Below are 26,951 nucleotides of genomic sequence, written 5' to 3'. Positions count from 1 at the left end.
GGGAAGAAGAGCATACAGAGACTGTATGTAGACTGTACAAAGATTTGAAATATAAAAGTTACAATACATGTAACTGCATATAGCGTTGTCTACAGTTTGAATGTATCGGGACAGTTTAAAGCGGCCATTTTTTCCTCCCCCTTGAGGTGTTGGTAGGATTTTTGTATTAGAAACATATCATATAAAAATATAGAAACCATACAATATTATACACATAAAATATGTATATATGCCATAATTTAAACACTTTCAGATTTATTAATGACATTTTCCATAATTTTCCTTTTGACACATAAGAGCTTATTTACTATCAAAGCATGCTGTTAGTGTCAGCTTAACTCAACTCAAACTTCCTTGTAAGTCCAAAAAGTTTTTATTGAAATGAAGACACATTTTTTTTAAACATCCTTGTCTGTGTAATGTCATACAGATGAATAGATCAGCGCAAGACTGTTGCACAGACACTCTCAACACCTGCTACTTCATCAGCTTTTTGGCCTGACCCATTGGTACATTAGTGAGGTGATAAGGATAGAAAGGAGAAATCCGAAACCAGTATCACGTGACTAAAAAATAGCATTATCTGCTGATAGATTGTAATGTTAGGAAAAGCTGCTTAGTTTCAATTATGTGATTGTCTGAGTGGAACATCATTTGATGTTTGGTACATTCCACTGTGAATTCATTTGTAAACCAGTCACAAATAAACGCAGGGTTTGCAAACAGTCTTTTACAGGGAGATGGAACCGTCAGTAATGCAGCAGCATGTGAGCATGTCAGTTCTAATGCCTAAACCGTCATCAGTGATTTTTGATGACTTCAATTTTTATGTTTATACGTTGATAAAGCTGTAAAAGTAATGGCCATTTATCTGTAAGTCTTTAAGGAAACATGGGTAGAGCTGCAGTCACGCTAGACTTTAAAACTTCTTTGGACACTGAAAAAAATTAAAACAATTGGAAGCCATTTGTAGTTGTAATGTGTTTTTTTTTTGTTTTTTTTTTACTTTAAGATGAGTATATTCATTCCCACTTTCCTTTCTGCCAAAATAATGAATATGGATAGTTATAATTTATTGTCACTAGAATATTCCTGCAGTATGATCAGAAACATCCTGTTTCAAAAGGAAATACTTAAACACAGTAAACTAAATTGTTCTTTTCAATTGATTTAAAGGCACAATGTGTAATTTTTTGCCACTAGAGGGCGCGTATCCAAAACAAACAAAGAAACAAAGGCGTAGTTTGAAGACGCCGTGACGGAATGTGTGGAATCATGGGAGTTGTCGTCTTCATCCCCACGGCCGACGCAATCCAACGGGACTTGGGCAGAAATCATGTTCATAGTTGAGCTAATGATTTATTAACGTAGTAGAATGAAGCAGGGTGAAGCTGAAAGCCGTCGAAGCGAAACGAGGCCACTGAACGAGCGTGACACACGGCTCGAAAGCAGCTGAGCTTTTATTATGCCACAGTCGAGCGCTTCCGCTCCTTCCGGTCGTGCGTATGTGGGGGTAAAGCAGCGCTATTTTATTATACTAGATACATTTGAAAGCTCTGTTATAATGCTACTCTGTGTGGTCGCCACCGGTCTATTAAAACGCACAACATATTAAAGCGTCTTTGGTGTTTCCATGTTTTCTACAAAACAAAACCGGAAATTGAGGGTGTATGAGGTCATTGGCAGGCGACACAATGACACTATGGACACGGTCTGTGTCACTAGTTAAAATTGCTTATTTCTCTGGATTTAAACATTCTTTGAAACATTTGGGATAATGTAAGTACACAGTCGGCAAAATATATAAAACTGTTCTAGTGGTTTTTGGATATTTAAAAAAAAAAAAACACAATCTTACATATTGTACCTTTAATGGGATCTTCAATGAGTGAAAATTACTGATTGCATTCGTATAATGACAGAAGAAAGAGCTCAGTATGCATAGACAGCCTATCCTGCTGGAAGGTCTAACCACAGCACATTTTAAGCTTATTGACAGATCAGTCAGATGTTGATTTAATATCTGCTGGCGTTTGTTGGAATTTATGATACCATGTATCCTAACAATTAGTAGAAAATTAGCAGCACAAGCATTAAAGGTCATAGAGAATACTTAGTAGAGATGAGGGACTTCTTTCTGTTTATGCCAAAAACCCACCTCTATTGGGTTGTTTCCATAAAAATATATATTTATTTTGGTCTCATCTGGCCATAAAACCCAGTCCTACTGAACCCAGTAACATTAACACCTGGCAAATTGTACTTACGTTTGTTTGATGACACCAAAGGCTATTTCTGGCCATTTTCTCAAACAAGTTGTGCTTACAGATGAGGTCTGATCATAGTTTTGGAAACTTTCTGATCCCAAGACCCAACTAGCACCTGTAAACAGTAGAAAATCATAAAGGTTTAGAATGACGTGAATGAATTTCCCCCCCCTAGGTAGATTCAGTAAGATGTTAAATCTTGAGAATTTGTAAGTAAATATTTTGGACGTGAACATTTCATTTATTCACCCTACGTAGGACAAAGTGGTTTCAAGAATGGATGGACAAGGATGTTCCACATTTACTGTTTCATGTCATTTTACTTAAAGTTGATATTTCATTTTTGACCGTTTTAAATGAAAGAAAGAATTCACAGCCTGTTTTGTTCATATTTATCAAGGATGCCAATATAAGTGGAGGACACAATATATTCATAATTTTTCAGTTGCTATAGTCAAGGCAAAAGTTGTTGGAAAAAGGTATAAACTTGTGGTACAGAATCTACAACCAAAACTACGCAAACATAAAATTTAACAAAATCTTTGTAGAAAAAAATGTTCATGAGTCAACTACTCCATTACGTTGATTGATAACTCTCTTTCTCTCAGATGTCTTTCAGAGTTTTGGAAAGAATGTTGTTTTCTTTTAGGGCTGTGCCCGTGTGTGTGTTTAGTCAGATTTAATGTAGCTCAAACAATAACACTTGTATGATCACGAGTTCACAACTGAACTACAGGACACACTTAACACTCAGGTTAGTAATGTAAAAGTTTTATCAGTTTACAGTCCCTACAAGTAGATTATGTAACCAGCCAAATTCTTGCCGCCATTTTATATCCCATTCCTGAATCACCACAAGACATTGCTGAACCTGAGTTGTATGCACAAACATCACTGCACTTCCTGATGACAAAACTTTTTTCAGAAATAAGCACGTTTTTCTTTAAAAGTATATAAGCTTTATACTGGTCGTATATAGTATCTTAATGGGTCAAGTAAAATGTACATTTATAATAACACATACACACATCAGTGTATGAACACTTGGCTGGACGAATACAGTACACGTCTCTTTAATGCTATAACAGTCACATTTGAGTCCCCGACTTACAAAATAAAGAACAAATACATTACACAAGCAGTTGTGAATTAAATACTGGCTGACCCAATAAATGGATAATACTATTGTATGCCATATACCCCACACATAATGTCCAGTTCAGGTCCTTTTTTATGATTAAAGCATTGGTAACTGAGCTCATTCAGTAAGGCACTTAGGATTTGGTTTTCACCACCTATGAGAAATCCACATACAGCGAGCAGTGAGATCCTGAGTCCCCACAGAGAAGCCAAAGGGACCTAGTGGTGAGTCTCCCTGCTGAGGGAAGCAGTGTGTGTCTCTCAGTATCTTGAGAATTGTACAGTCCTGTTTGCAAAATTGCGTGCCCAGTTCTCTTTCCCTCTGTGTGTTTGGATCTCTCGCAGCCCTCTGCTTCTATACGAGTCCTGTGGGTCATCGCCCGGGGCAGGATGTAGGTTTAATGCAGTGGCCCTCAAACAGGACCAGGCTGGCCGGACAGTGGCAGCCAGCGACACAGGGCCTTTGACAAGGTCTGATTTCGTTCCAGTTATTGCAGGTTTTAGTGCAGCCAGGTCCACATGTGCCATACACTGCGCCATGTTTGCAATGTGTGCCTACAGCAAAAAAGTGAAATGAACACTAGTCAAGTATGAAGACAAGACACTATCACATATTCATGTCAGCTTTTGCCACATATGTAATTTAAGATGGCTTCTTCTCATTGCATTTGCTGTCGGAGAGCATTTCACTGGCAATCTGATTTGGGGGGTTTGTCAGTCTCTCAACAGTAGCAAAAAGAGTGCGAGTGTTGTTTGTTACTGTTTATAAGGTTTGAGAAGAATGACTGTCTAGCTTTGCCTAGTTCCCCATTGAAAGTACGAAGGCTGTCTTTATATATGCTATAGTGTATTTCAAGTTTCGTCTTCCGCCACATCCGCTCAGCTTTTCTGCACTGTCTTTTCATACTCTGAACTGCTGTTGATTTTCTTCAAGCTGATTTCTGTCTGCCAGTCTTCCTGCTGACTTTCAAAGGAGCCATTGGATGCAAAATTCAGTTTTATATGTTGCTTGAACATAAATGTGTGTTGGCAGTTTGTACACAACCACCCTATAATGATAAAAATCCCCCTAGTGTTTTTTTTTTAATCCCCATAAATAATAACCCCTTTCTCAAACCAAGCCGATCTCAGATTCTTTGCTGTGTGATGAAACATTAAAAATGTAACAGATTTTTAACACAAATACAAACACACATAAATTTGTCAGGTCTGACTTACTCATGCAGGTGAGCTCCGGTCTCCAGTGCACACGAATGCCCTCTCTCTCACACGCTCGACTGTATGCTATAAATGACTCGCAGTAACAGTTCTTGTGCACTGGACACTCACACATGTCTGTTACACATGACCTAAAGAGAGGAAGACATGGGGAGAGACAGAGATAGAATTAGTGCCAGTGTTGAATGTTGAAGAACTGGCACCAGTTTAATGCTTCTCTACCCTACAAACATTTAGTTTATCGTTTTAGTATTAAATATTCAGCATAAAAATACAAAAGACCTGAAGCTAATTCTACAGTAGTACAATAAAATGGCACATGCACAATCCATGATCTCTTATTAAGTTTGATGTTCATCTGAGCTCTGATCTTTGATTTATCTATTAATATGATAATGATGATTGCATAATGGGAAACTCACTTGTAGAAAGAGGTAAAGTCTACAGCAGAATGGCACTTCTGAAACTCCCAGGACTTGAGTTTTTGGCACGTTCTGTGTGCACGCAGCTTTACTTTGACTGTGCCAGGACAGAGGAAGGATGTGGGCCTGCGGTTCGGTGCCTGACACACCTCATTGTCCTCCACACGCCAAGACTCAGCAAATTCATCCACGTCAAACTTAATCTGGCCGTCTCCTCCTAGAGAGTCGTCCCGCCTTTGACTGTTGTAGTTTCCACACAGCCCACAGAGCTGCCCCTTCAGATGGGGTGCTGCGACCACCTCCACCAGACTGTCCCCGTCCCAAGTGATCTCCAGTCCTGATGACACAGCCCAGATGAAGATTAAGGAAAAGGAAACATGCTGCATTTGCCTGTGTTTGAGAAGATGACATATCTTGTAGTCTGACACAATCTAAATCTATCTTAAACAGCATTTGAATCATGTAGCAATCAAATTCATTTCAAACTGCATGGAGTTTTTCTTCTTTTAAAAACTCACTTGTTACAGTGAAGGCAAAAAAGGTTTAAAATAAAGTATGAAAATAAATGGTGACCAGAATCAAGACCTCTAACATACCGTTTTCCTTGAACAGTCAAATCAATTTTGACCTACAATTTGGATCCTGAAAAATCTATGGGCATGTTCTTCACAACAACCCATTTATCTATTGTATTGTATCTATTTTTCTATTACCTATTCAAAAATGTGCTTAATATTCAGTAATATTATCAATTTATCTGCACTTACTGCACTTTTGTTCAGGTGAGAACAAAATAGAACTGGATAATGACATCTTCCTTGCAAAATCAAGTTATTGAACTGACTTTAGCGGAATATTGACAGCTCTTTCCAGAACTGTTCAACTTTGCAACATTGCAACACTGAACTAAATTGAGTTGAATTTATCTCTATTATCTTCTGTGGAGGTGCTTTACAGCTAAAATTGAATGGGTTTCATTATTGATGTAGTTTACATCATGAACACTGTTATTTTCCTGTTTATTAATGTCAAGCTGCTTCGAAACAATCTGCATTGTATAAAGCGCTATATAAATAAATGTGACTTGACTTGAGTTAAACCAACATGCTGAATTGGAAGCTAGTTTGGAAGTTATTGTCAAATGATCGTTTTAAACAGGCCGAACATGCTCTTTTGAAAAAGAAAGGTGCGGCGAACTGTAACCCTCCTATACTATCTGTGCAAGTTGGAATGATTGATTTGAGCTGCAAGCACAAAGGTTGCTTACAGATAAATGTCATACACACATGGGAGAGTTAATCAAATCACAATTGCCAGTCCAAGGGTCAACATTGTGCAAGGCACTACATTAGCTCATTCTTACACTGCAAAAACCATTTTCTTACTCAGAAGTTTTCAGATGAGTTATCTTTAGTTAATATGCAGTTAATACAACCCTAAGGCGGCATCCCAGTAGCTGACACAAATCAGTTTCGGTCAGAATGCCATATATTCTTCGATGAATAAAAAAGCTCAAAAGCATTCATTTGAAATGAAAATCTATTGTCACATTTGAAATGTTTTTACTGCCCCTTTTGATCAATTTTAAGTTTTCCTTGTACCTTTTTTTCTGAGAGTGAATGGTTTCTGAAGGATCGTGCGAGACACTGGAGTAACGATGCTGAAAATTCAGCGTCTCCATCCCAGAACTCAATTAAATTTCAAGAAAATTAAAAGTAATAATATTTCACAAAATAACTGTTTTTACTGCACTTTTTTGATAAATGATTGCAAAGCTAACTTTGAAATCTTTCTCTCTTCTGTCAGAGGTCTGTCATTCTCAAAAGAAGATTTGTAGAAGAGTGAAAGGCTGAACAACTGCTACTATTTCAATTTGTGTCATTTTTATTGATCCTTTCAGTCAAAGTATTTGCTCATGCATATCTCCAGTGAGACAAAGAACTCACTGAGATTGAAGTCACTGGAGATGTTAACACCCGCTTGCAGAGACGCAGCCACAATCGAACCCCTCTGATTCTCCAAAAGCTATGTAAAAGAACCTATGACAGAAAATCCCATAGCAAGTGCTGGCCTTACCTGCGATGGTGGTGAGTTTGAGCAGGTATCCATCCAGGTCAATGTGGACCCCTGTGCTATGGAAGGGAAGAGCGATGCGTGTGCCGTTTTGACGGACGGTCAGGTGTTGGTGGAGGCTGATGCTCAGGCCTGATGTGTGCAGCTCCACTGATTTGGTCCATGAGAAGGAGCGTGTGCGACGGGCATCGTTCTTCACCAGCACTGTGAAACTGGCCGCTGGGGAGCAGTCCTTAGTGAGCACGTATTTACACGTGCCCTGGAAGTTAAAGGTGCGGCCATCAAAAGTGTTATAGTGAGGGTCTCCAAATACGGTACACACACCTGGCTCTAGAGTTACAAAAAGAACAATAGAGAGGATATTTGTAGCGAAATAATGACTTTGTATGTCAAATAGAGAATGCATGTGTGTATCCAAACTGAGGGCACACGTGGAACTTATAATTTATACTTAAAAGTTACATTGTTGAGTGTGTGAAGATCTGACTGTAGTAGTAACTGATGTAACAGAAAAGCTTGCAATTTTTATAAAATAGGCTATAAAATAGTTTCTACAAAACTAATCACAGCTGGAACATTATGTGTGGAAGTAAACTTACTATCAGTGCAAACAGGACAGCATCCCGTTCGATTCAGTATCTTGTTCTGAAAAACGAATTAAAAACATTGTATAGTGACAGACTCACATACAGTAGGAGACACAGAAAATCAAACAGGTTTGTTAGGTATGCTGGGTGTAACTAGAAACAAAATATTTAGGCCTTGTGTCCACCAAAGAGTTTTTGGCCAGATGAAAATGCCCAGCTGGGAAGCTTGAGCTTTGAAGGCACAGCGTTTTGCTGCTTATTATTAATTATATTAATATTGTAGTGGACCAGGGATGTCATCCTGGTACAGACATGAATGCTCAGACCAGCATGTAAATATTTCCTCCATTTTTGTTCAGTCTTTGTACATATAAAATGTGACAGCTGTTCACTCTGGTATTTGTTCTCATTATATCAGGAACACCCATACAGGCATAAACAGACACACCTGCACACAAGCAATCATACCACAAACACACACACACACACGCACGCATTTTTCCAAGCCATTTTTGTTCAACTTACAAAATGTGAGGTAAACGTTCTCTTACGTAAAAGTTAGTCAAGACCTCACATTTTGTGATGTAACGTCACCAGTCTCTCGCTCTCAAGCTGAATTTCAAACTGCCAGTCTTTTTTCTGAAACTTCACATTCACCTTTTGACGGTGGAAACACCATCTACACTCTATAAAGTATGTATATAATACATTATGACTAAAACATACAGGCGACTTCACATAAAACTATGGTTAGGTGTCTTTATGAGCTTTGTAAAACAAAACTTACTGAGGGACAGCTGGTAATAGGAACACAAATCTTGGGCTGACATTCAATATTCCCTTTAACACAGGTGCACAGAGAACAGTTAGCAGACGACCATCTGTCACCATCCTAAACCAGGAAGAGACAAAGTTATTACTCTCATTCTCATCTGATATATACACATACATTTTCAGCTAGTTGTCTACATACATTGTCCCTGCTCTTGGATGCCTCACCCTATAGATTTTGCTCTTCACTCTGCAATACTTCACATCTTCCATCTTCAGATGATACTGGCACTCTTCACAGCACGCACTGCCATGACAGCTGCCAGGCGGTGAGCATCTCTTCCTGCACAGCACCGTAGAGTCCACACATGTGCAGGTGGTGCAGTTGTCATGGCTAATGGATGTACCGTTCTCATAGACCTCACTGTGGAACAGACAGCTGCCAGGCGACAAGTCAAAGACCCTCCTCTGACCTAGAGAAGACAAATAAGACCCTGTCATTTCACATTTCTCATGAAAGCATACTAGATTCAGCTGCAATCAAAATTATTCTATAGAGACTATACCTGTTTACAAACATCAGCTTTTCTGAATATCCAGAATTGAAAAAAAATCACTTCAATAACAGTTTGATGGAATATTAAAAGTGATAATGTCAACACATTATAACGTTTTTGAGTTTTTTTTTTGTAATAAAGCTGTCATAATTATTCAACCCCTATTAATCACTGCTGTTTTTAAGTCACTTATTTGTATGGTAGGGTGCAAAATTAGGGTGTGATTTAATTACACTTGGGTCCTTGGAAACTCCGCAACAAATCTTAATTAGCTTAAGCTGTTAGAGATACATAAATTTGAGTAGCAAACATGGCCAAAGAGTCATAAGAGCTCTCACAAAAGCTATAGAGAAGAAATAGTTTTATGTAATAAATAGTTTTAAAGTGAGGGCACTAAAAGTTCCTGGAGACACAGCTGGCAGTATTACTCATATGTGACCCAGGACAACATAACCAGTCATGAGGGTCAATTTTTTTTCCATTAATGTATGGTTTGTTAGGATAGGACAATATTTGGCCGAGATACATCTATTTGAAAATCTGGAATCTGAGGGTGCAACAAATTCAAAATATTGAGAAAATTGCTTTTAAAGTTGTCCAAATGAAGTTCTTAGCAATGCATATTACTAATCAAAAATTAAGTTTTAATATATTTACGGTAGGAAATTTACAAAATATCTTCATGGAACATGATCTTTACTTAATATCCTAATGATTTTTGGCATATAAGAAAAATCAATAATTTTGACCCATACAATGGTTTTTTTTTGTGGCTATTGCTACAAATATACCCCAGCGACTTAAGACTGCTTTTGTGCTCCAGGGTCACATATGTTTAAAATGTGTTGTACCAGAAAACTTTTGAGGCCAATGAAGAAAAAACAGTATCATCAAGGGGAAAATGTTTGATCAGAGCAACTGAGAAAACCCCTCAATTTACTGCCAAAGACATGCAAGATTACGTCAAGTCAAGTCTGCTTTATTGTCAATTCTTCCACATATACAGCACATACACACAGAGAATTGAAATTGCGTTACTCTCAGACCCTTGGTGCATACAGATAACACTAACAGTAGATACAGATTACACGATGAAATGAGGAAAAAACATTTCAATGCAGAGTACAAGAAGAACACTAAACAAGCATGGCCTTCATAGTGGGACACCACTCTTGATCAAGAACAACATAAAAGGCTGACTTGAATATGCTAAAATTAATTTGGATAGACCTGTAGAGTTCTAGAATAACATTTTATGGAGTGATATGACCGAATCAGAACTTCATGGCTCAGCAGTATGTCTGGTGCAAAAAAGGCTAGGCCTTTGGTCAGACTTCTAGGGGTGAACAAATCTTGTTCTAGGGGTGCTTTGCTGATGCAGAAAGAGGAAATCTTGACTGACATCATGGATTTTTTTTTTTTGAACGAATATACAAAGTAAGAAGTAAGGATTATCATCTCAAAGTATACATCTAAATCTACTCAAGCTTGGTTAAGGCATCAGTCGTAAAATGTTCTTCAGTGGCCGGTTCAGGCTTCAGATTTAAATCTCTTTACAAATATTTTGTGGAATTTGAAGAAAGCAGTGGCAACATGGAAACCAAATATTACAAGTGATCTGGAAGCTTTATAATACAGTATATAGTCAGCGTGTATGATATTTGTTATTGTGAATGTCTTAAGTCTGTACTAAGAATCTAACTTTTACCCCAAAAATAACTTACCACGACATCTAGGACAGCACTGGCCAGGTGCAGTGTGGGTGAGATGAGATGGGCAGGACAGAACAGGACACACCACTTTATGACACATGCTTTGCCCTCCCTGAAAAACACACAGATGATTATACAAAGCATATCAAAACATTTATATATATATATATGTTATTTTGTGTGACATTGATATAGGGGAAGAAAACAAATGTTTATATTTGAAATGAAATCTCATGTATTAGGGTACTATGGGGCTAAAAGCACATTTGATTTTCTTCTCTGGTAATATAATAAAAGTTGATTCTGCACCAATTCAAACTAATTTTTAATTTTTTCAAAATGTTATACGATGCGAATTACATATTGCATAGCAAATGAGATTCTATAAAATGACTGTATATTTTGAGACAAAAGTCTTGTTAAACGTTTTCAGTTTTGTTCAAGGAAGAATATGTATATGAGAATGTGTGTGAGATATGAATATGTATATTAGATATGTATATAAGAAAAAGAAGAAGAAGTATATTATTAGGGGTAAGAAGTGGCCCTCTTCTGATGGGACTAAACGCACAATAATTAACACGATAATAAATAGCTGGCTGACTTTTCTATTTATTGACATGGTTAGATATAGATGGTCAATTTGATTTATTAAGTTGGGTGTCCACTTTAGAAATAATCACCAAATTTATAATAAATATTTTATAATAATATTTAAAAATATGATAGGAATGTTAAAATGTATGATATTAATAAGATATCAAATATTATTAAGTCTCCTTTAAAGCTTTCAGATTCTTTACTTTTTAAAATAATTGTTTTCTCTATTTTTTTTTAAATTAACATTTTAATCATAGTATGTTTATAAAACAAAATATATTATTTCATCAAAATAAAATGAAAAGAGTATAGGAAACGTTGCTGAGGTGATTGAACAACTAATATATTATGCCAAACATTACTTCAGCTAAAGTGCACATCAACCATAACTCCTTCAAAAACAGCCAGAACCCTTGGAGTTATGATTGATGATCAGCTGACTTTCTCAGACCACATTGCTAAAACTGTCCAGTCCTGCAGATTTACTTTATTCAACATCAAGAAGATCAGGCCCTTTCTTTCGGAACATGCTTCACAACTCCTTGTTCAAGCTCTTGTTCTGCCCAGGCTGGACTATTGCAATGCTCTCTTGGCAGGTCTTCCAGCCAGTTCTATCAAACCTTTACAATTAATCCAGAATTAAGAATTATTAAGAATTTGTAATGAGCCGAAAAGAATGCACGTCACACTGGCTACCAATAGCTGCTCGCATAAAATTCAAGGCATTGATGTTTGCCTATAAAACCCCCACTGGCTCTACACCCCTTTACCTAAATTCACTACTTCAGACGTATGTGCCTCTAGAAGCTTGCGTTCTGCAAGTGAACGTCGCTTTATTGTGCCATCCCAAAGAGGCACAAAATCACTTTCACTGACTTTTACATTAAATGTTCCCTCCTGGTGGAATGACCTGCCCAACTCAACCCGAGCAGCTGAGTCCTTAACCATCTTCAGAAATTGGCTAAAAACACATCTCTTCCATCTTTATTTGACCCTCTAACTCTAGCACTCTCTCTTCTAATTCTATTCTTTATAAAAAAAAAACTAAACAAAAAAAAAACTTGCCCCTTTTAGACTTGCACTCTATTAATTTACTAACTGCTTGTTTTCTTAAAAAAAACTAAACTAACACTAGATTCTCTAATCTTTTTGTAATCTATCTGTTTTCTTTTTATTTATTATACAATTAACAAAAGTAAAAAAGGCCTCTAATACCAGCTTGCTCTATTCTTTTTCTATCTGTTTTCTTTTTAATTATTATATAATAAAAAAAACATGCTACGTGTACTGCGTTAGGCTAACTGAGACTTGTTATAGCACTTGTATATTATTGCTCTTTTGTTGATTTTGATTGCTTCCATCATTTGTAAGTTGCTTTGGATAAAAGCATCTGCTAAATGACTAAATGTAAATGTAAAGTAGTTGTTTCAAGACTGGGTGCTTGTAACCCTGAGTGTGGGGTAAAAGGTCCCTTTTCACCATCTAATACATTTATACATTTTTTAAACAAAACTATTTTATGGTTTATTTTCCCACAAAATGTGTTGCTTCATCAATGCTCAGTCAAAGCATATACAGTATATTCTTTTTGCAATCATACACTGTATGAAGTAGTGAACAGCACATTTTACTTAAAGGGGTCATGACATGAGAAATCAAATTTATAAGAGGTCTTTGTACAATTAAAACATCCTGCAAGTTTCATAGCTTAAAGCATCCTCCTCATTATAAACAAATTATTTATTTAATCAAGCTCCAAAAACGTCTCTTTTGGATCCGAGGTGCAAGGTGGCATCACCTGGGCGAAGTCGTTTGATGAGGAAGACATCGACGAATAGTCTTCTTTTCACCATAGGCCCCACCCATTGGCGTTCAGTCGCTTAACGGCTGACACTTGATCACGCTGAATGCGAGTGTTGCGTCGCGTCAAAAGCAAATAGTAATTACAATCACTGCCGCTATCTTGTTTACACTGGATACAGTATACAGATGCGTGTTCACTTCCAGACACAGTCCGCTCAAGTCTGTCGTCAGTTGGACAGATGGGGTGAAAGAACGTTCGCTTTGACGTTCGTTGACGTCGGCTTAAACAGCTTGTTTGCGTTTTTGTACAGATATCAGAAGGATCCCAGTGTCAGGAACAAGTGGATAGTTTATTTTTAATGGCATCGCGGATTGTGGCAGAGGATTGATCGGAGCATTTTGTTTTGTAAACGAGGCACAGTGTCATGAAGAGTTCACAAAGAAACATTTGTTGAAAAATGAAGCGGTATTAGATCTGACTGCAGCTATCACAAACTGTAAGTAAATGATTTTCCGACTGGAAAATATTTTAGGCATTCAGGGTACCGTTTTGAATTAGTTCCAGTCTTTTTTAACTAATAGGATGTTCTCTGTCTGTATTGGAAAACACACTTTCTCAGTTGCACATCTTTCTTGTGGTGTTCCGCAGGGATCTATTCTGGCTCCAACACTGTTCTCCTTATACTTGCTGCCATTGGGCTACATCTTTTCCAAATATGGAGTATCTTTCCACCTATCTGCCGATGACACCCAATTATACCTTCGTCTTAAACATAATGATTCAAGTTCCATAGAGGTTCTGCTAGCTTGTTTACATGAAGTTAAAATTTGGCTTACACAGAATTTCTTAGCCTTAAATGAGAATAAAACCGAAGTTATGCTGTTTGGTCCAAGTGATTCCTATGATTTTGGTGATCTGGACCTTGGCGACTTAAGCTCTCATGTTACTCCATGTGCGAAAAATTTAGGTGTGTTGTTTGATTCAGGTCTCAAGTTCGATAAACAAATTAATTCTGTTGTTAAATCCTGTTTTTATCATTTACGACGTCTCGCAAAAGTCAAACCTGTTCTTTCTTTAAAGAACTTTGAAAAAGTTATCCATGCATTTATTACTTCACGCCTTGATTATTGCAATTCACTTTATTATGGTGTAAATCAATCATCCATCGGGCGTCTTCAAATGGTACAAAATGCTGCAGCCAGGCTGCTGACTGACAGTCGAAAATTGTATCCTATCTCTCCCATCTTAACTTCTCTGCATTGGCTACCAGTCAAACTGAGAATAGATTTTAAAATTCTAGTTTTTGTTTTTAAAGCATTACATGGCCTAGCACCAGCGTATCTTTCTGACATTTTACATTATCACAATCTTTCTAGGTCACTTAGATCAGGCAGCCTTGGATTGCTCTCTGTGTGCAGATCGAGGTTAAAACATCGTGGAGACCGAGCTTTTGCGACAGTAGGCCCCAAACTCTGGAACAGCCTACCGGTTTCGATCCGAATGGTGTCATCGCTTTCCTCTTTCAAATCAAAACTTAAAACACATTTGCTTAGTGTGGATTTCTAATTTATTATTATTTTTATTTTTTTTTATTATGAGATATTATCATTTGTATCTTTATTTGACTTCTATTATCTGTTCAGCACTTTGGTCAACCCTGGGTTGTTTTTAAATGTGCTTTATAAATAAATAATGAATGAATGAATTTCATAATGCTTTGTCTGGAAATTACCGTTTTATTTTGATCATGTTGTCAAAACACTCCCATGCAATAGTGAGGGGGCGTTGATACTGTTTCCTATGCAATGAGTTTAGCCAATCATACCAGCGGCCGAACAGAAGCCTAAAAGGACCCGCCCCTTAAAAAAAACAAGTCATTTTAGACAGAGGGTCAGAATGAGGGTTGAAAATAAAAAATTTTCCTCATATTTATTCGTTTTTTTGTGCAAAAATACTTAATTAACATTATAAGTAAACCTTAAGGGAACATGCTAAAATAAAAAAATAAAAACATCCATGTCATGACCCCTTTAAGGTGCTCCTTTAGCCTCGTTGTACCCTAATAGTATTATAATTATTATTATATTGAATTTTCAAATACTAAATGTTTACTATCTGAGATGGGGTGCTATTGTTTGGTCATAGTAGAGTGCCCAGAACTTTTTGTTGTGACTTGTAACACTTGTAAGGGTTTAGCAGACAAACTCACAGTGCAGATGCATTTAATACAGGGATTCCCTTCAGGATGAAACTCTTCGTCTTCTTTATATAAAGTTCCCTCGAAAATACACCCTGTGAACATCCAAAATATGAATAAGCACTAGGATGAGAATCTGGCTGATTGGCAGAGATATTCACATACACCTAAACAAACAGTTTTGCCGGTAGTTTAATGAAGTGAAGTTATTGAGGAAATGTCGTGCACATCAGTATCTAGAATTCTGTTTACAATATTCTGATTAAACAGACTTGTTTTTAAATTGGTAAAGTTTCCCTTTCTCTCTTATATTTTTAAAGGGAAAAGCACTGTAGGCTGTAAGAAAATAACAGACATACACACATAATAATAACATTGACTGACCTGGGCAAGTTGGGCAGCATTTCTTTGGGTGGTTTTTGGGATTCTTACAGTGAATGACACACCTCATTTCTGCTTCAGTGATGACACCTTCCTGTCCAAAGAAAAACATTTATGAACTTTTACCACCCCCTTCAATGTTTACTTTCAGATTTATACTGATAGGTGGTTTCTTGTTATAACTTTCTAATATAAATATGAAAATGCACAAATTGTGCGTGAGGTGAGGTAGGAGGTACTCAAGTACTATTTCATCTACAATATATTTACTATGTTATTTTTCCCAAACATTCTCATTTAAACCAGTAGTTTATTAAAGCAGTCAGCTTGCTACATTACTCATTCATTTGTCCAGTCCTGTTTTTGTTTTTCATTCTGTTTATCCTACTACTAGACTACATGTCCATGTCTTACAGCTGTACAAGTAAATCCATCCAGCCATTCCCAAGATGCAGATGAGACTGACCCACCTGACAGCTGTATGTGACACAGGGTTTCACAGGGCTGATCCAGTGATGGGAACTGTTGTAGGACGTCCCTTTTAGCTGACAACCTGCAGAGAGACGAAATGCTCCGATAAAACGATTTCAAGACATGTACACTGAAACAAATGGTGAAACAATTTTCGCACAGAAATTACACTCTAAAAAATGCTGGGTTAAATACAACCCAGTGCTGGGTAAAATAGGGACAAACCCAGCAATTGGGCTGTTTTGACCCAGCGGTGGGGTTAAATGTTTAACCCAACCTTCTGGGTAGTAACCCAACCGCTGGGTCAAAACAACCCAATTGCTGGGTTTGTCCCTATTTTACCCAGCACTGGGTTGTATTTAACCCAGCATTTTTTAGAGTGTACTAGTAAAGTAATTACAAAGAAACAGCAAGTAACATATTGAACTAAACATGATATTTTGAAGTAGAAAGACTGTAGTATAATAGTATTTCTTTGTAAAAAATGTACAACAATAATCTGTTTTATTTACAACTTTGACATTTTTATTTTTTCAGTAAATCAGCTTTTATATTAAAAATAGGCTGAACATCATCTGCTGATTGAGTGATTTATTACTGATTCCAAGTTTATTATATTGATTATAGTTCATTATCAGAAGAATGTTATATGTTCTAAGGAAACCCATTCAAATAAAAAGGCAAAATCAAGATCTCATCTGTAAAATCATGGCGTCTCTCAACCATAGGGTGGCAGTGATGTTAAACACAGTAAAACTATACATTATGACTAAAGTAGCAAAGAAGTTTGTTAGCCCACACATAATTAATAATAACCAGATAACATTATTTTGAGTTATTTCTCATAGAGGTTTGAACTGACCTTTGCATCTTTCACAGCAGGCTCCTGTCTGTTTGACCACCAGCGCACAGTCCTCTGCCAGCGGTGAACACTTCTCCTGCTTACAGTCTGCTTTCTGATTCTATTGATACAAATACATATTTAAAGGACAATCGCTTATCATTCAGTACGGTGCATAAGATTTTTACTTGCTGACAATGTGACAAGGATAAAGCCGTGAAATTTAGTATGGGATGTGATCTGCTTTCTTGATAGATCAGCTTAATTCAATCACGTTTAGTTCATGACATCCCCATCAACTGCAGACAAATGCATGTACATGAAGAGCAGCATCATCTTTCAGAGATAAAACGTCCTGTATTGATCTCTATTCATCAACTCGCATGCTACAAAATCAATCCGAGACATTCATCAACCCATCGTATCAGCTCTCACGCACTAACCTTGTGAAAGGCACATTGTTTGACTCTTGGTGCTTAACATAATGTTCTCATATCATTCTCTTTATAATGGGTATATCAGACACATAACATAGACCCATGCTGATTTTTGTGACCAGGACAAGGATAGATGTGGATTACAGTAATTCCAATTTATTAATGCTTTACCATCTAAATGTATTATGTTGGATATATGCAACTATTACAGTTCTCACTACAAAGTCAGCACTGACAATTTAACCACAGAGTAACATAATAATAATAATTTAACCACAGAATAACATAATGTAAATTCCCCTTTGAAAAATATGTAAATTATTAAGCAGTACTGAGTAGCCTATATATATATATATATATATATATATATATATACAGAGAGAGAGAGAGAGAGTATTCTTATATGTGACCCTGGACCACAAAACCAGTCATAAGGGTCAAGATTTTGAAACTGAGATTTATAAGAAATTCTGAATAAATAAGCTTTCCATTGATGTATGGTTTGTTAGGATAGGACAATATTTGGCCGAGATACAACTATTTGAAAATCTGGAATCTGAGGGCGCAAAACAAAATCAAAATATTGAGAAAATCGCCTTTAAAGTTGTCCAAATGAAGTTCTTAGCAATGCATATTACTAATCAAAAATTAAGTTTTGATATATTTACGGTAGGAAATTTATAAAATGTCTTCATGGAACATGATCTTTACTTAATATCCTAATGATTTTTGGCATAAAAGAGAAATCGATCATTTTGACCCATACAATGTATTGTTGGCTATTACTACAAATATACTATGCTCCAGGGTCACATATTATTTACCTATGGTGACAGAAGTTCCCTAAAATGTAACTACCTTACATATCTCTTATATAATACTTATTAAATATCTGTATCTCTTGTATAGGCATTCTATTCTGTATGACTTGTGTTAAAGTTGTTATCCTGAAAGCTCACAAAAATCTCGTTTGCTCAGCCACGACTCCGCACTGCTGCCTCACAACAGAAAATGACTGTTAAAATTAGACATGTGACTCTGCAATCTGCGCTACAAATATTGAACCATATTTCATGCTGAATTCCCGCACAGGTAGTTCTAAGGGTTTGGGTTTTCTCACCAGACAGACGCAGGAGATGCAGGGGTTGTCTGTGATGTTGGGGATGTGTAACACTTCTCCCTCGTTTTCACAGCTAGCCTCCGTACCTGAACGAAAAAACGAAAAAAGACCAAATAAAATGAGCATTTACATGAGATATTTCCTCTAAACGATTTATTCAACCATACAAACAACAATTAAAGCCTGCAAATATGGATGAGTGAATAAGGGGTGTCCAAACTGCTCGTTTAGTTTAAGTAGAGTTTACAAAACTTATACCGGAGATGTAAGCCACGCTTTATTTTACAGTGTTACTCTGTATTTAAGTGATTATCGACTCGTTAATCTAACGAGCTACATACTTACTGGCAATTATTTTAATTTTGCTATATACTCCCTGTTGAAAAAACCAGCATATGCTGGTTAGGTATGTTTTGACGCTAGGATGCTGGGTTAAGATGGACCTTTGCTGGTTTATGCTGGTCCTTTGCTGGTTTATGCTGGTCCTTATGCTGGTTTATGCTGGTCCTTTGCTGGTTTATGCTGGTCCTTATGCTGGTTTATGCTGGTCCTTTGCCAGCACATGACCAGCATAAACCAGCAAAGGACCAGCTTAACCCAGCAAAATACCAGCATAAACCAGCAAAAGACCAGCATAAACCAGCAAAGGACCAGCTTAAACCAGCAAAGGACCAGCATAAACCAGCAAAGGTCCATCTTAACCCAGCAAAAGACCAGCATAAACCAGCAAAGGACCAGCTTAACCCTTCAAAAGACCAGCATAAACCAGCAAAGGACCATCTTAACCCAGCAAAAGACCAGCATAAACCAGCAAAGGACCATCTTAGCCCAGCAAAAGACCAGCATAAACCAGCAAAGGACCAGCTTAAACTAGCATCAAAACATACCTAACCAGCATATGCTGGTTTTTTCAACAGGGCTTTTGCTTATTACTCTGCTGGTTAACAATTAGATGACTAATGCAACGGACACTGTAAAATAATTATTTCTTTAGCCTACATGACTACACAGCTAAAATATTTTCACTACACTTGTATTATTCATTTTCAAATCTGAAACGAATGGCTACTACTAAAGCAACACTTATGCAAAACCAAATTCAGAGTAATGTAAAACAAACAAAAACAATGCAATTAAAGCGTTTTGACATTTTAAATCGTGCAGTTTTGAAATGATAAAAATATCAAAACCAATTTACACGACCACCATGACAAAACAACACATATTCCTCAGATTTCGCATATACATTTTAATTACAGTAGGCTAATTTGATGTCTAATATTTGATGTTTTATGCAGAAATGTTTATATGATTAAATGTATTGTGGGTGTTTATTTATGATTCTTACCGGTGATTAAAGGTGCAGTTAAATGTGGCGTTTGGAGAATTAAAAACCAGAATAACAGGTTGTAGGTTACTGGAGGAGACAGACACAGCATCCTAAATTCACTCCAGACGCATGGGGGGAACGAGAAAAAATGAATAAATAGAGTATCCAAAGCCTGCAGAAATGCTTTTCGTTAAGATCCAGAGAGAGGGGGACATTGGTGGGATGAGGGAGTCAGTCCCGCAACCTTCGGCAAACGCGCGCAATGCCCAATCAGCTCAACATTGTGACAAAAACGGTCCAAAAAAACACGTCAACAGCGAGGCAACTTTCCGAGATCCTGGTTTGCAGGTCACAAACTCCACAAAGAGTTTAAAACAGAGATCAGATCCAGAGGTCTTCTGGAGACAAGCGCGTGGAGAGATGACACTGCCATGATCCAACCCGAGATATCCAGTCTTTGGTCAGAGCGCGCTGGTTTGGTCTCCGGTTCTTCTGTGACAGACGCACGGATGCGCACTGCTGGGCATTTCTGGCGACGCCGATTCTCCTCCAGCTCCAGAGCTGCAGTCAAACATTCCCGCGGCGCAGGTCCGTCCTCCAGCCCACGCAGATATCTGCCCCTCTCTATTTAAACGCATGTGTGGGTTTATATCCCCGCAGATCTGCTGAGGTGTAGTGAGATCCGCCCATCTGTACCCTCAACATATCAGCATTCAGCATGGGCACACTCGTGTAACTTTCTCACCAAACAAGAAGTTCAGCCTATTACAAAGGCACGGGATAGGAACATGCCTTTTGCATGTAGTTCTCAATCTTAGAATAACAATGACTTCATTCATTGGCCATTATCCACTAGGTGCTAACTGTCTTCAGAAAACCAAAGTATCTGTGTGCACAAAGGATTGTTCCATCTGCATTTCAAAGGTCAGATTTATACCTAAAGATATGAAGCTGAAGCAGACCTAGTCTAATTACATTTGAATGATATGTCCTGAGACTAATTGCTTCTGAACACCAAAGACAGGGCTCTCAGAGAATCAGTGTATTCCTTTAATATTAGTCACTAGATAGCGCCAAAGAGCACTTTTACTGGTGATCTTGCAGCCTGGTGTCTTGGAAATTCAACTCACCTTGGTGACAATCCCTTTTGCCAAGCCCAAGCAATTACAGTGGGTTTGACACATCTTCTGATTTAGATGCAATTATAATAATGACTTTTAATTGGTTTAATTATCAACAGTGAGTGATAAACCATCCACAGTCACTTGAAAGGACAAAGATGACGCTAGCATTTGGTGTAAGAAGCTGATGGTACTGTTTTTTTAAAAGTTTGTAAAGATGTAATGTGAATGGTGAGACATCTGATCTGCAGTGTGTTGTGATAAGACAATCCACCCGTCATGTCTCGCTGTACCTCTGCCATACACTTGTTGATCTTAGTTATTGTGAACGATTCAATGTCATTACTCAATTTTCTAGTGAAATGACTTCTCTCTGGTGACATATGTCGGATTTCCCCAATCATTAAGTTCACTTAAATCCTGCCCCGCTCCATCCAATCAACATCTTGACGCAGTTTACAACTGTAGTCAATTGTTTTGGTGCAATTATCTTTAGACTATGTATATCTATTGAAATGACAAAACCACCATTGTCTGTATTCAGAGTCAAATGAAAACATAATTTAGATGTATAGGCCTGTTCACACCAAGACGAATCAATATTTCCAATGTGTTCCAATCTTTTTTCCATTTCACTGGTCAACCAATAAGATTTGTGCTTTTAAGTCACGTGCCAGACACTGCTGTTACATAAAACCAGGGGATTTCTGCTTTTTTTCTAAGCGCCACCTACTGTCAGAGAGTAAACTAGCATTTTCATTCAGCCTGCCTGCTGTTCATTCATTGGTATGACAAATTGAATATGAAAATTGCACAGAATTTTCGCGTTGAACATTTGTGTTGGTGTGAAAGAGCCGTAATTCTATATAATTATCTGAAAAACCAACCAACTCTACAACTTTATTTAAATTTGTCTTAACACTCCACAGTCTCTCTTTTATTCAAGTTCGAATACCGTATTGACCCGAATACAAGACGATGTTTTCTTCTTGGAAATACATCTGAAAAAACGCGGTCGTCTTATATTCAGGGTCTAGACTTTGACATGTCAATAATACACCCACAACAATAGTGGCTCCAAATACACATAAAACGACTGTGCGATGAAATACGTAATGTAATGCGTGTTGTAAAGATCGTGAGTAAAATCAAAAGAAAACCTTACAGCTGCATGAGTCGTGACGGTCACGTTAGCCTGATGGGACCAAACTCCCTTTGTGATTTTAAAACGTAAGACAGTACCCAGATTTGAAGACTACAGTAAGATTTAACTTCTACTGTTAATAAGATTTTGGTAGGCTACTATTAGATGGATAGCCTAAATGTCCTAATTCAGATGGGCTACCTGTTTTTTTTTTTAATGGTATATCAAAAAGTGTATATTTTTTAAATGTGATTGTTGGTACATTTGACCAGTTTTTACCATACTTTCAAAACAAAAATTAAAATAGGAAAAATATGCAATATGAAAATAATTGAAGACAAAATGTGTTTTACTGAGAAAAAAACAGATTTGTTTTTTTTAAAAAGCCTTTTTCCAAAAGGTACATCTGGGAAAAGGGGGGGTCGTCTTATAATCAGGGTCGTCTTATATTCGGCCCAGTACAGTAGTTAATTGCGTGTCTCAAATCGCACGTCTTAAAATGGATACTTACATGGGTTAAATGGCATTAGAGGACAAGTTACTAGTTTAGCCCAAAATATAGTTTAGTTTTTAATGCGCACAGCACACGATGAAAATTTTGCCATCAGCACATGCATATTATGCACATACAGTCCTTACTGTGTGGACGTTTCCCCATCAGTGGCCATTTTCCAACCACTTTCCCCAATTTGCTTTAACCCACTAGGGCTATGTTTAGGGGTGGGGCTTTGTGATTTTTGGAAGCTGGGTAAAGCTGTGGAAAAACATCCAAAATTGCATACCCTCTCGAAATTGTTTACTACGCGAACATTAAAAAAGTAAATTCTTTATAGTATGAATATGTGTAGCATGAAGGTAGTATTGTTGCATTGTCATGTGACCTACAGTATCAGTTGTGTTGCTTCACTGCCATTTGCAAATCTCATGGGACTCATAGTATACTAAAGTATCCATTGGATATGTACTTCAGAATCTCGCCGGAAGTACTAGATCATCTACTTTTCGCCTACCGTTTTATGAATAGTGTGAATTTTGGACATATTATTCATTTAATGCATCTCCTGTATATGTAAATTTCATATACCACTATACAGTAGGGAAGTAGGCACATTTTGGATGCAGCCACTGTATCAGGTAGCAGATCACTTTCTGCACTCTTATTGGTTAATTGCCATACCACTTCTATGTTGAGTTCTGCTGAACTTTGTTGCATCGCTAACGCTAACGCTAACAGTTGCTGCTGCTTGTGTCGCTAGAATGTCGCCACTCTCACTGAAAAGGAATGTAGTCAATTTGCAGTCAATGTGAAGCTCCTTAACCGGTTATCATTCATCATTAATATGAAGACAACAACTAAAAAAATATTCTGTTTTTTAAAGTTATAATTTTGGTTTTACATGTTAAAAATAGCTAAACTAAAACCGTTCAAATACCCCCAGTTGGAACTCACTGCTCTAGTCTCTAGCATGATTTACATTGACTATATATAGATGTGGGATATATGACTCATTTCTTCCCACTATTAGCCGCACAGATCAGCACTGTAAGGAATTGATGATTTTGTACGGAGGGGAGACATTATTATCTAGACAAACGGCCCTATCAAGTTGCCAAAATGAGGCAACATAATACAGAAACAATGCATGCAAAACCACAAAAACTCCATTAAACATCTAATCTTGGTCCACACAAACCCACACCCACAAAAGAGTTTACCATCTCACTGGAGCATTTGTACATTTTAATATTTGTAAGTTGTATTATTGAATGACATTTTTATTGCCTCATTTGACAGTGTCATTGATTTACAGAGAGAGATTGATCTCGCTAATGTTTCAGGTTTAAAGGGAAATGTTTCCTCAGAATACACAGCTGATACCAAAAGATCACATTCAAATCTATTAGTATCCATGTAATATTGATTCAACCACTGGAACAAAGAACATAATAATAATAATAAAGGTATAACGAATAAAAATCTTAATATAAAATGTAACATGGTGTGATATTTTTGTATTATGAATGTTTCTGATAACAATATAAAGGTAGATTATTGACATATGCAAACAATTTTCTACTGATAAGGAACATAAACGAGACAAAATGATCTACAAACACTGCTTTTTCTAAGACCACATATATCTGAAAACTATAAAAAATAGTCTGTACATGATTATCCACTGCTATGGCCTCGGACTCTCTATGTACAGTAGGTATATAAAGTTTGTGTGTGTGTGTATGTTTTTATAAGAAACTGCATATCTCACTCTCCCATATCATGAAGAAAGGGAGACAAATGTAGACCCACAAGAGTATTGTGCAAAATTCAGAATTTAAGAATGCCTATCGGTCTTTCATCCTGAGAAATAAAATTAACTATTAAAAACTACCCTTCCATATGAATTTCATTCTATTTTAGTTTGAATTCCAATTCTGCATCCTGCACTCTAAAAAATGCTGGGTTGTTTCAACCCAACTTTGGGTCAAATATGGACTAACCCAACCATTGGGTTAAATTTTTACATTACATTTTTTACCCAAAAGTTGGGTTAGTCCATATTTGACCCAAAAATGGGTTGAAACAACCCAGCATTTTTTAGAGTGTGTTTGCTACTTCAACTCGAATTCAGAAATTGGATTGGAAATGAAAAAGCTCTCTGAATTCTGAATGTCACACAAACAGACCGCAGAGATAAGGTGGTGTGGTTATTCTTAGCCCGTGATCAGACGTCACGTACATGTGGCTTTCTGAGCAATAGGGGATGATGGAGACACAGACTACATGCTGCAGTGGCAGACAGCTGAGTTTAAATATAAAGCCCTCCTACATGTCTACTCGCCCTCAAAGAGAGTGAAAACATGCACTTTTTGATTTTTTTTTCTGCCACTATGCTATCAACTCTAGAATTACAGCAAAAGCATCAGGATGAGGTATTAACCTTTCCACAGACACACCGACTAATAAAAAAACCAAAGAATTTTATCAGTGCAGCAGCTGCCAATGTATTCAACCGTCTCCTGCATCTGACTTCTTCTCTTTGACCTTCACTGAGGACTTCCTGGACACCTTTGTCTTCTCCTTCCCAGACTCCTTTGATGACTCTTTCTCTCTGGTTGACTCCTTGTCCTTTGAGGGTTCCTTTGACTCTTTTGTAGACTCTCTTTTGGAGGATTCCTTTGACGACACCTTCTCTTTACCAGAGTCTTTCTCCTTCTTCTCGCTGGACGATTCTTTAGATGAATCTGTAAAAAAAAAAAAAGAACAAAATGAAACCGACATTGTTTGTAAAAATATATAGAATATAACAAGATATTATGATATAGCTACACGTTGTTGCAATACCTAGTGAGTTTTACCTAGGCATTTATCCTCATGAGAAAGTTGATCTAAAAGGTAGCATCATGTACCATATCTGGGCCAAAATGTAAAGCAGAATCACATGGATTGTTCACAGATAAGACAAATCATAGTGCACTGGAACACATCTAGTACAAATCCATCTGATATTGAATATTTTTGTGTAATACATATATTTAATGCATATTACAATATCACATGTGAGTGAGTGAAGTGACATGTGGCCAAGTATGGTGACCCATACTCGGAATTAGTGCTCTGCATTTATCTCATCCAAAGTGCGCACACACAGCAGTGAACACACACACACACCGTGAACACACACCCGGAGCAGTGGGCAGCCATTTATGCAGTTGGGGGTTCGGTGCCTTGCTCAAGGGCGCTGTACATTCACTCCCCCCACCTACAATCCCTGCCGGTACAAGACTCGAACCCACAACCTTTGGGTTACGAGTCCAACTCTCTGACCATTAGGCCACGACTTCACATTATTAGCTTATCAATGCTAAAGGCAAAAAGAGTGCCAAATAGGACTGGCACTGATTGCAAATTAGGTAATAGTAGTAGCAGAAGTCCCTTGAGAAAAATAAGTGCATGTTAGCATACTTGCTATGGACATAATATACTTGATATTCTTAATATACTAAAGTCCATACTGAATGTAATGTGTTTTCAGACAGTTGATTGCATGTTAATTAAAATTAGTTGAACTCAAAAGTGGTTTTGGACCCATTTAAGGAGGACTTCATTACATCTTTAAATATCATTTCTTAATTCTGCTTCTGAAATATGGTTAAAGTATACTGTTGAATGTGCTGACAAGCATTAAGGGTATGGTAAACTACAAATTAATTTGAATATCTGTTTGAAACTGTTATACATTTAAGCTGTATTTAACCGTCTTGTGCTCTTTGGTCACTTTTGACCAAAACATTTTCTGTTCACAGTTTCATCGGAATGGTACGAAAGTTGGTGACAGTTATGGCATTTGGAATGTGAACACACAAAAAAATTGAGGGCATGATTCGAGGAGGCTAAGTGGTCATAAAACAAAGTCACACTTGTGGTCTTCGGTCGAAAATGACTGACCATAGGAAATGAATGGGAAATCGACAATTTTTGTGTGTACAATCTACAAATCTGCCACAATGCAGAAAAAAAGTGCACAGCAATGACAGGGTGAAACTCTAAAACATCAAGAGTGCAAAACCAACACATCCACTCACACACACAAGCGTACACACACACTTATACACACACACCTATGAACTGGTGTGATTGTAATACGGCAAATATGTAAAATAAAAGCAATAATTCAATTACAATCAGAGGCGGACTTAACCATTAGGCAAAGGTAGGCAACCGCCTTGGGCCCCCAAAAGCCAAGGGCCCCCTAAAAT

The 26,951-nt window shown here is 37.3% G+C and overlaps 1 protein-coding gene across 1 annotated transcript in view; it reads right to left on the bottom strand.

Annotated features, from left to right (window-relative positions):
• Nucleotides 1–3,327: 3,327 nt before the first annotated feature.
• The window catches only part of LOC107551747 (protein PTHB1-like), a 163,577-nt gene continuing 139,953 nt past the window's right edge, over nucleotides 3,328–26,951 (bottom strand). Inside the window, exons 21-33 of the mRNA XM_016233472.1 lie at nucleotides 18,599–18,684; nucleotides 17,063–17,162; nucleotides 16,200–16,282; nucleotides 15,733–15,823; nucleotides 15,361–15,443; nucleotides 10,760–10,859; nucleotides 8,707–8,951; nucleotides 8,495–8,599; nucleotides 7,720–7,765; nucleotides 7,124–7,450; nucleotides 5,048–5,384; nucleotides 4,626–4,756; nucleotides 3,328–3,962 (exon numbers count right to left, since the gene is read on the bottom strand). Of these exons, the coding sequence (XP_016088958.1) occupies nucleotides 3,781–3,962; nucleotides 4,626–4,756; nucleotides 5,048–5,384; nucleotides 7,124–7,450; nucleotides 7,720–7,765; nucleotides 8,495–8,599; nucleotides 8,707–8,951; nucleotides 10,760–10,859; nucleotides 15,361–15,443; nucleotides 15,733–15,823; nucleotides 16,200–16,282; nucleotides 17,063–17,162; nucleotides 18,599–18,684 (1,916 nt within the window). The 3' untranslated portion in view covers nucleotides 3,328–3,780. The remainder of the gene's footprint in view (nucleotides 3,963–4,625; nucleotides 4,757–5,047; nucleotides 5,385–7,123; nucleotides 7,451–7,719; nucleotides 7,766–8,494; nucleotides 8,600–8,706; nucleotides 8,952–10,759; nucleotides 10,860–15,360; nucleotides 15,444–15,732; nucleotides 15,824–16,199; nucleotides 16,283–17,062; nucleotides 17,163–18,598; nucleotides 18,685–26,951) is intronic.

The sequence above is a fragment of the Sinocyclocheilus grahami genome, unplaced genomic scaffold, assembly GCF_001515645.1.
Source record: "Sinocyclocheilus grahami isolate Dianchi unplaced genomic scaffold, SAMN03320097.WGS_v1.1 scaffold431.1, whole genome shotgun sequence".
Taxonomy (NCBI): domain Eukaryota; kingdom Metazoa; phylum Chordata; class Actinopteri; order Cypriniformes; family Cyprinidae; genus Sinocyclocheilus; species Sinocyclocheilus grahami.
The sequence above is the reverse complement of the archived record's forward strand: the minus strand, read 5'-3'. Positions and strand labels throughout refer to the sequence as shown.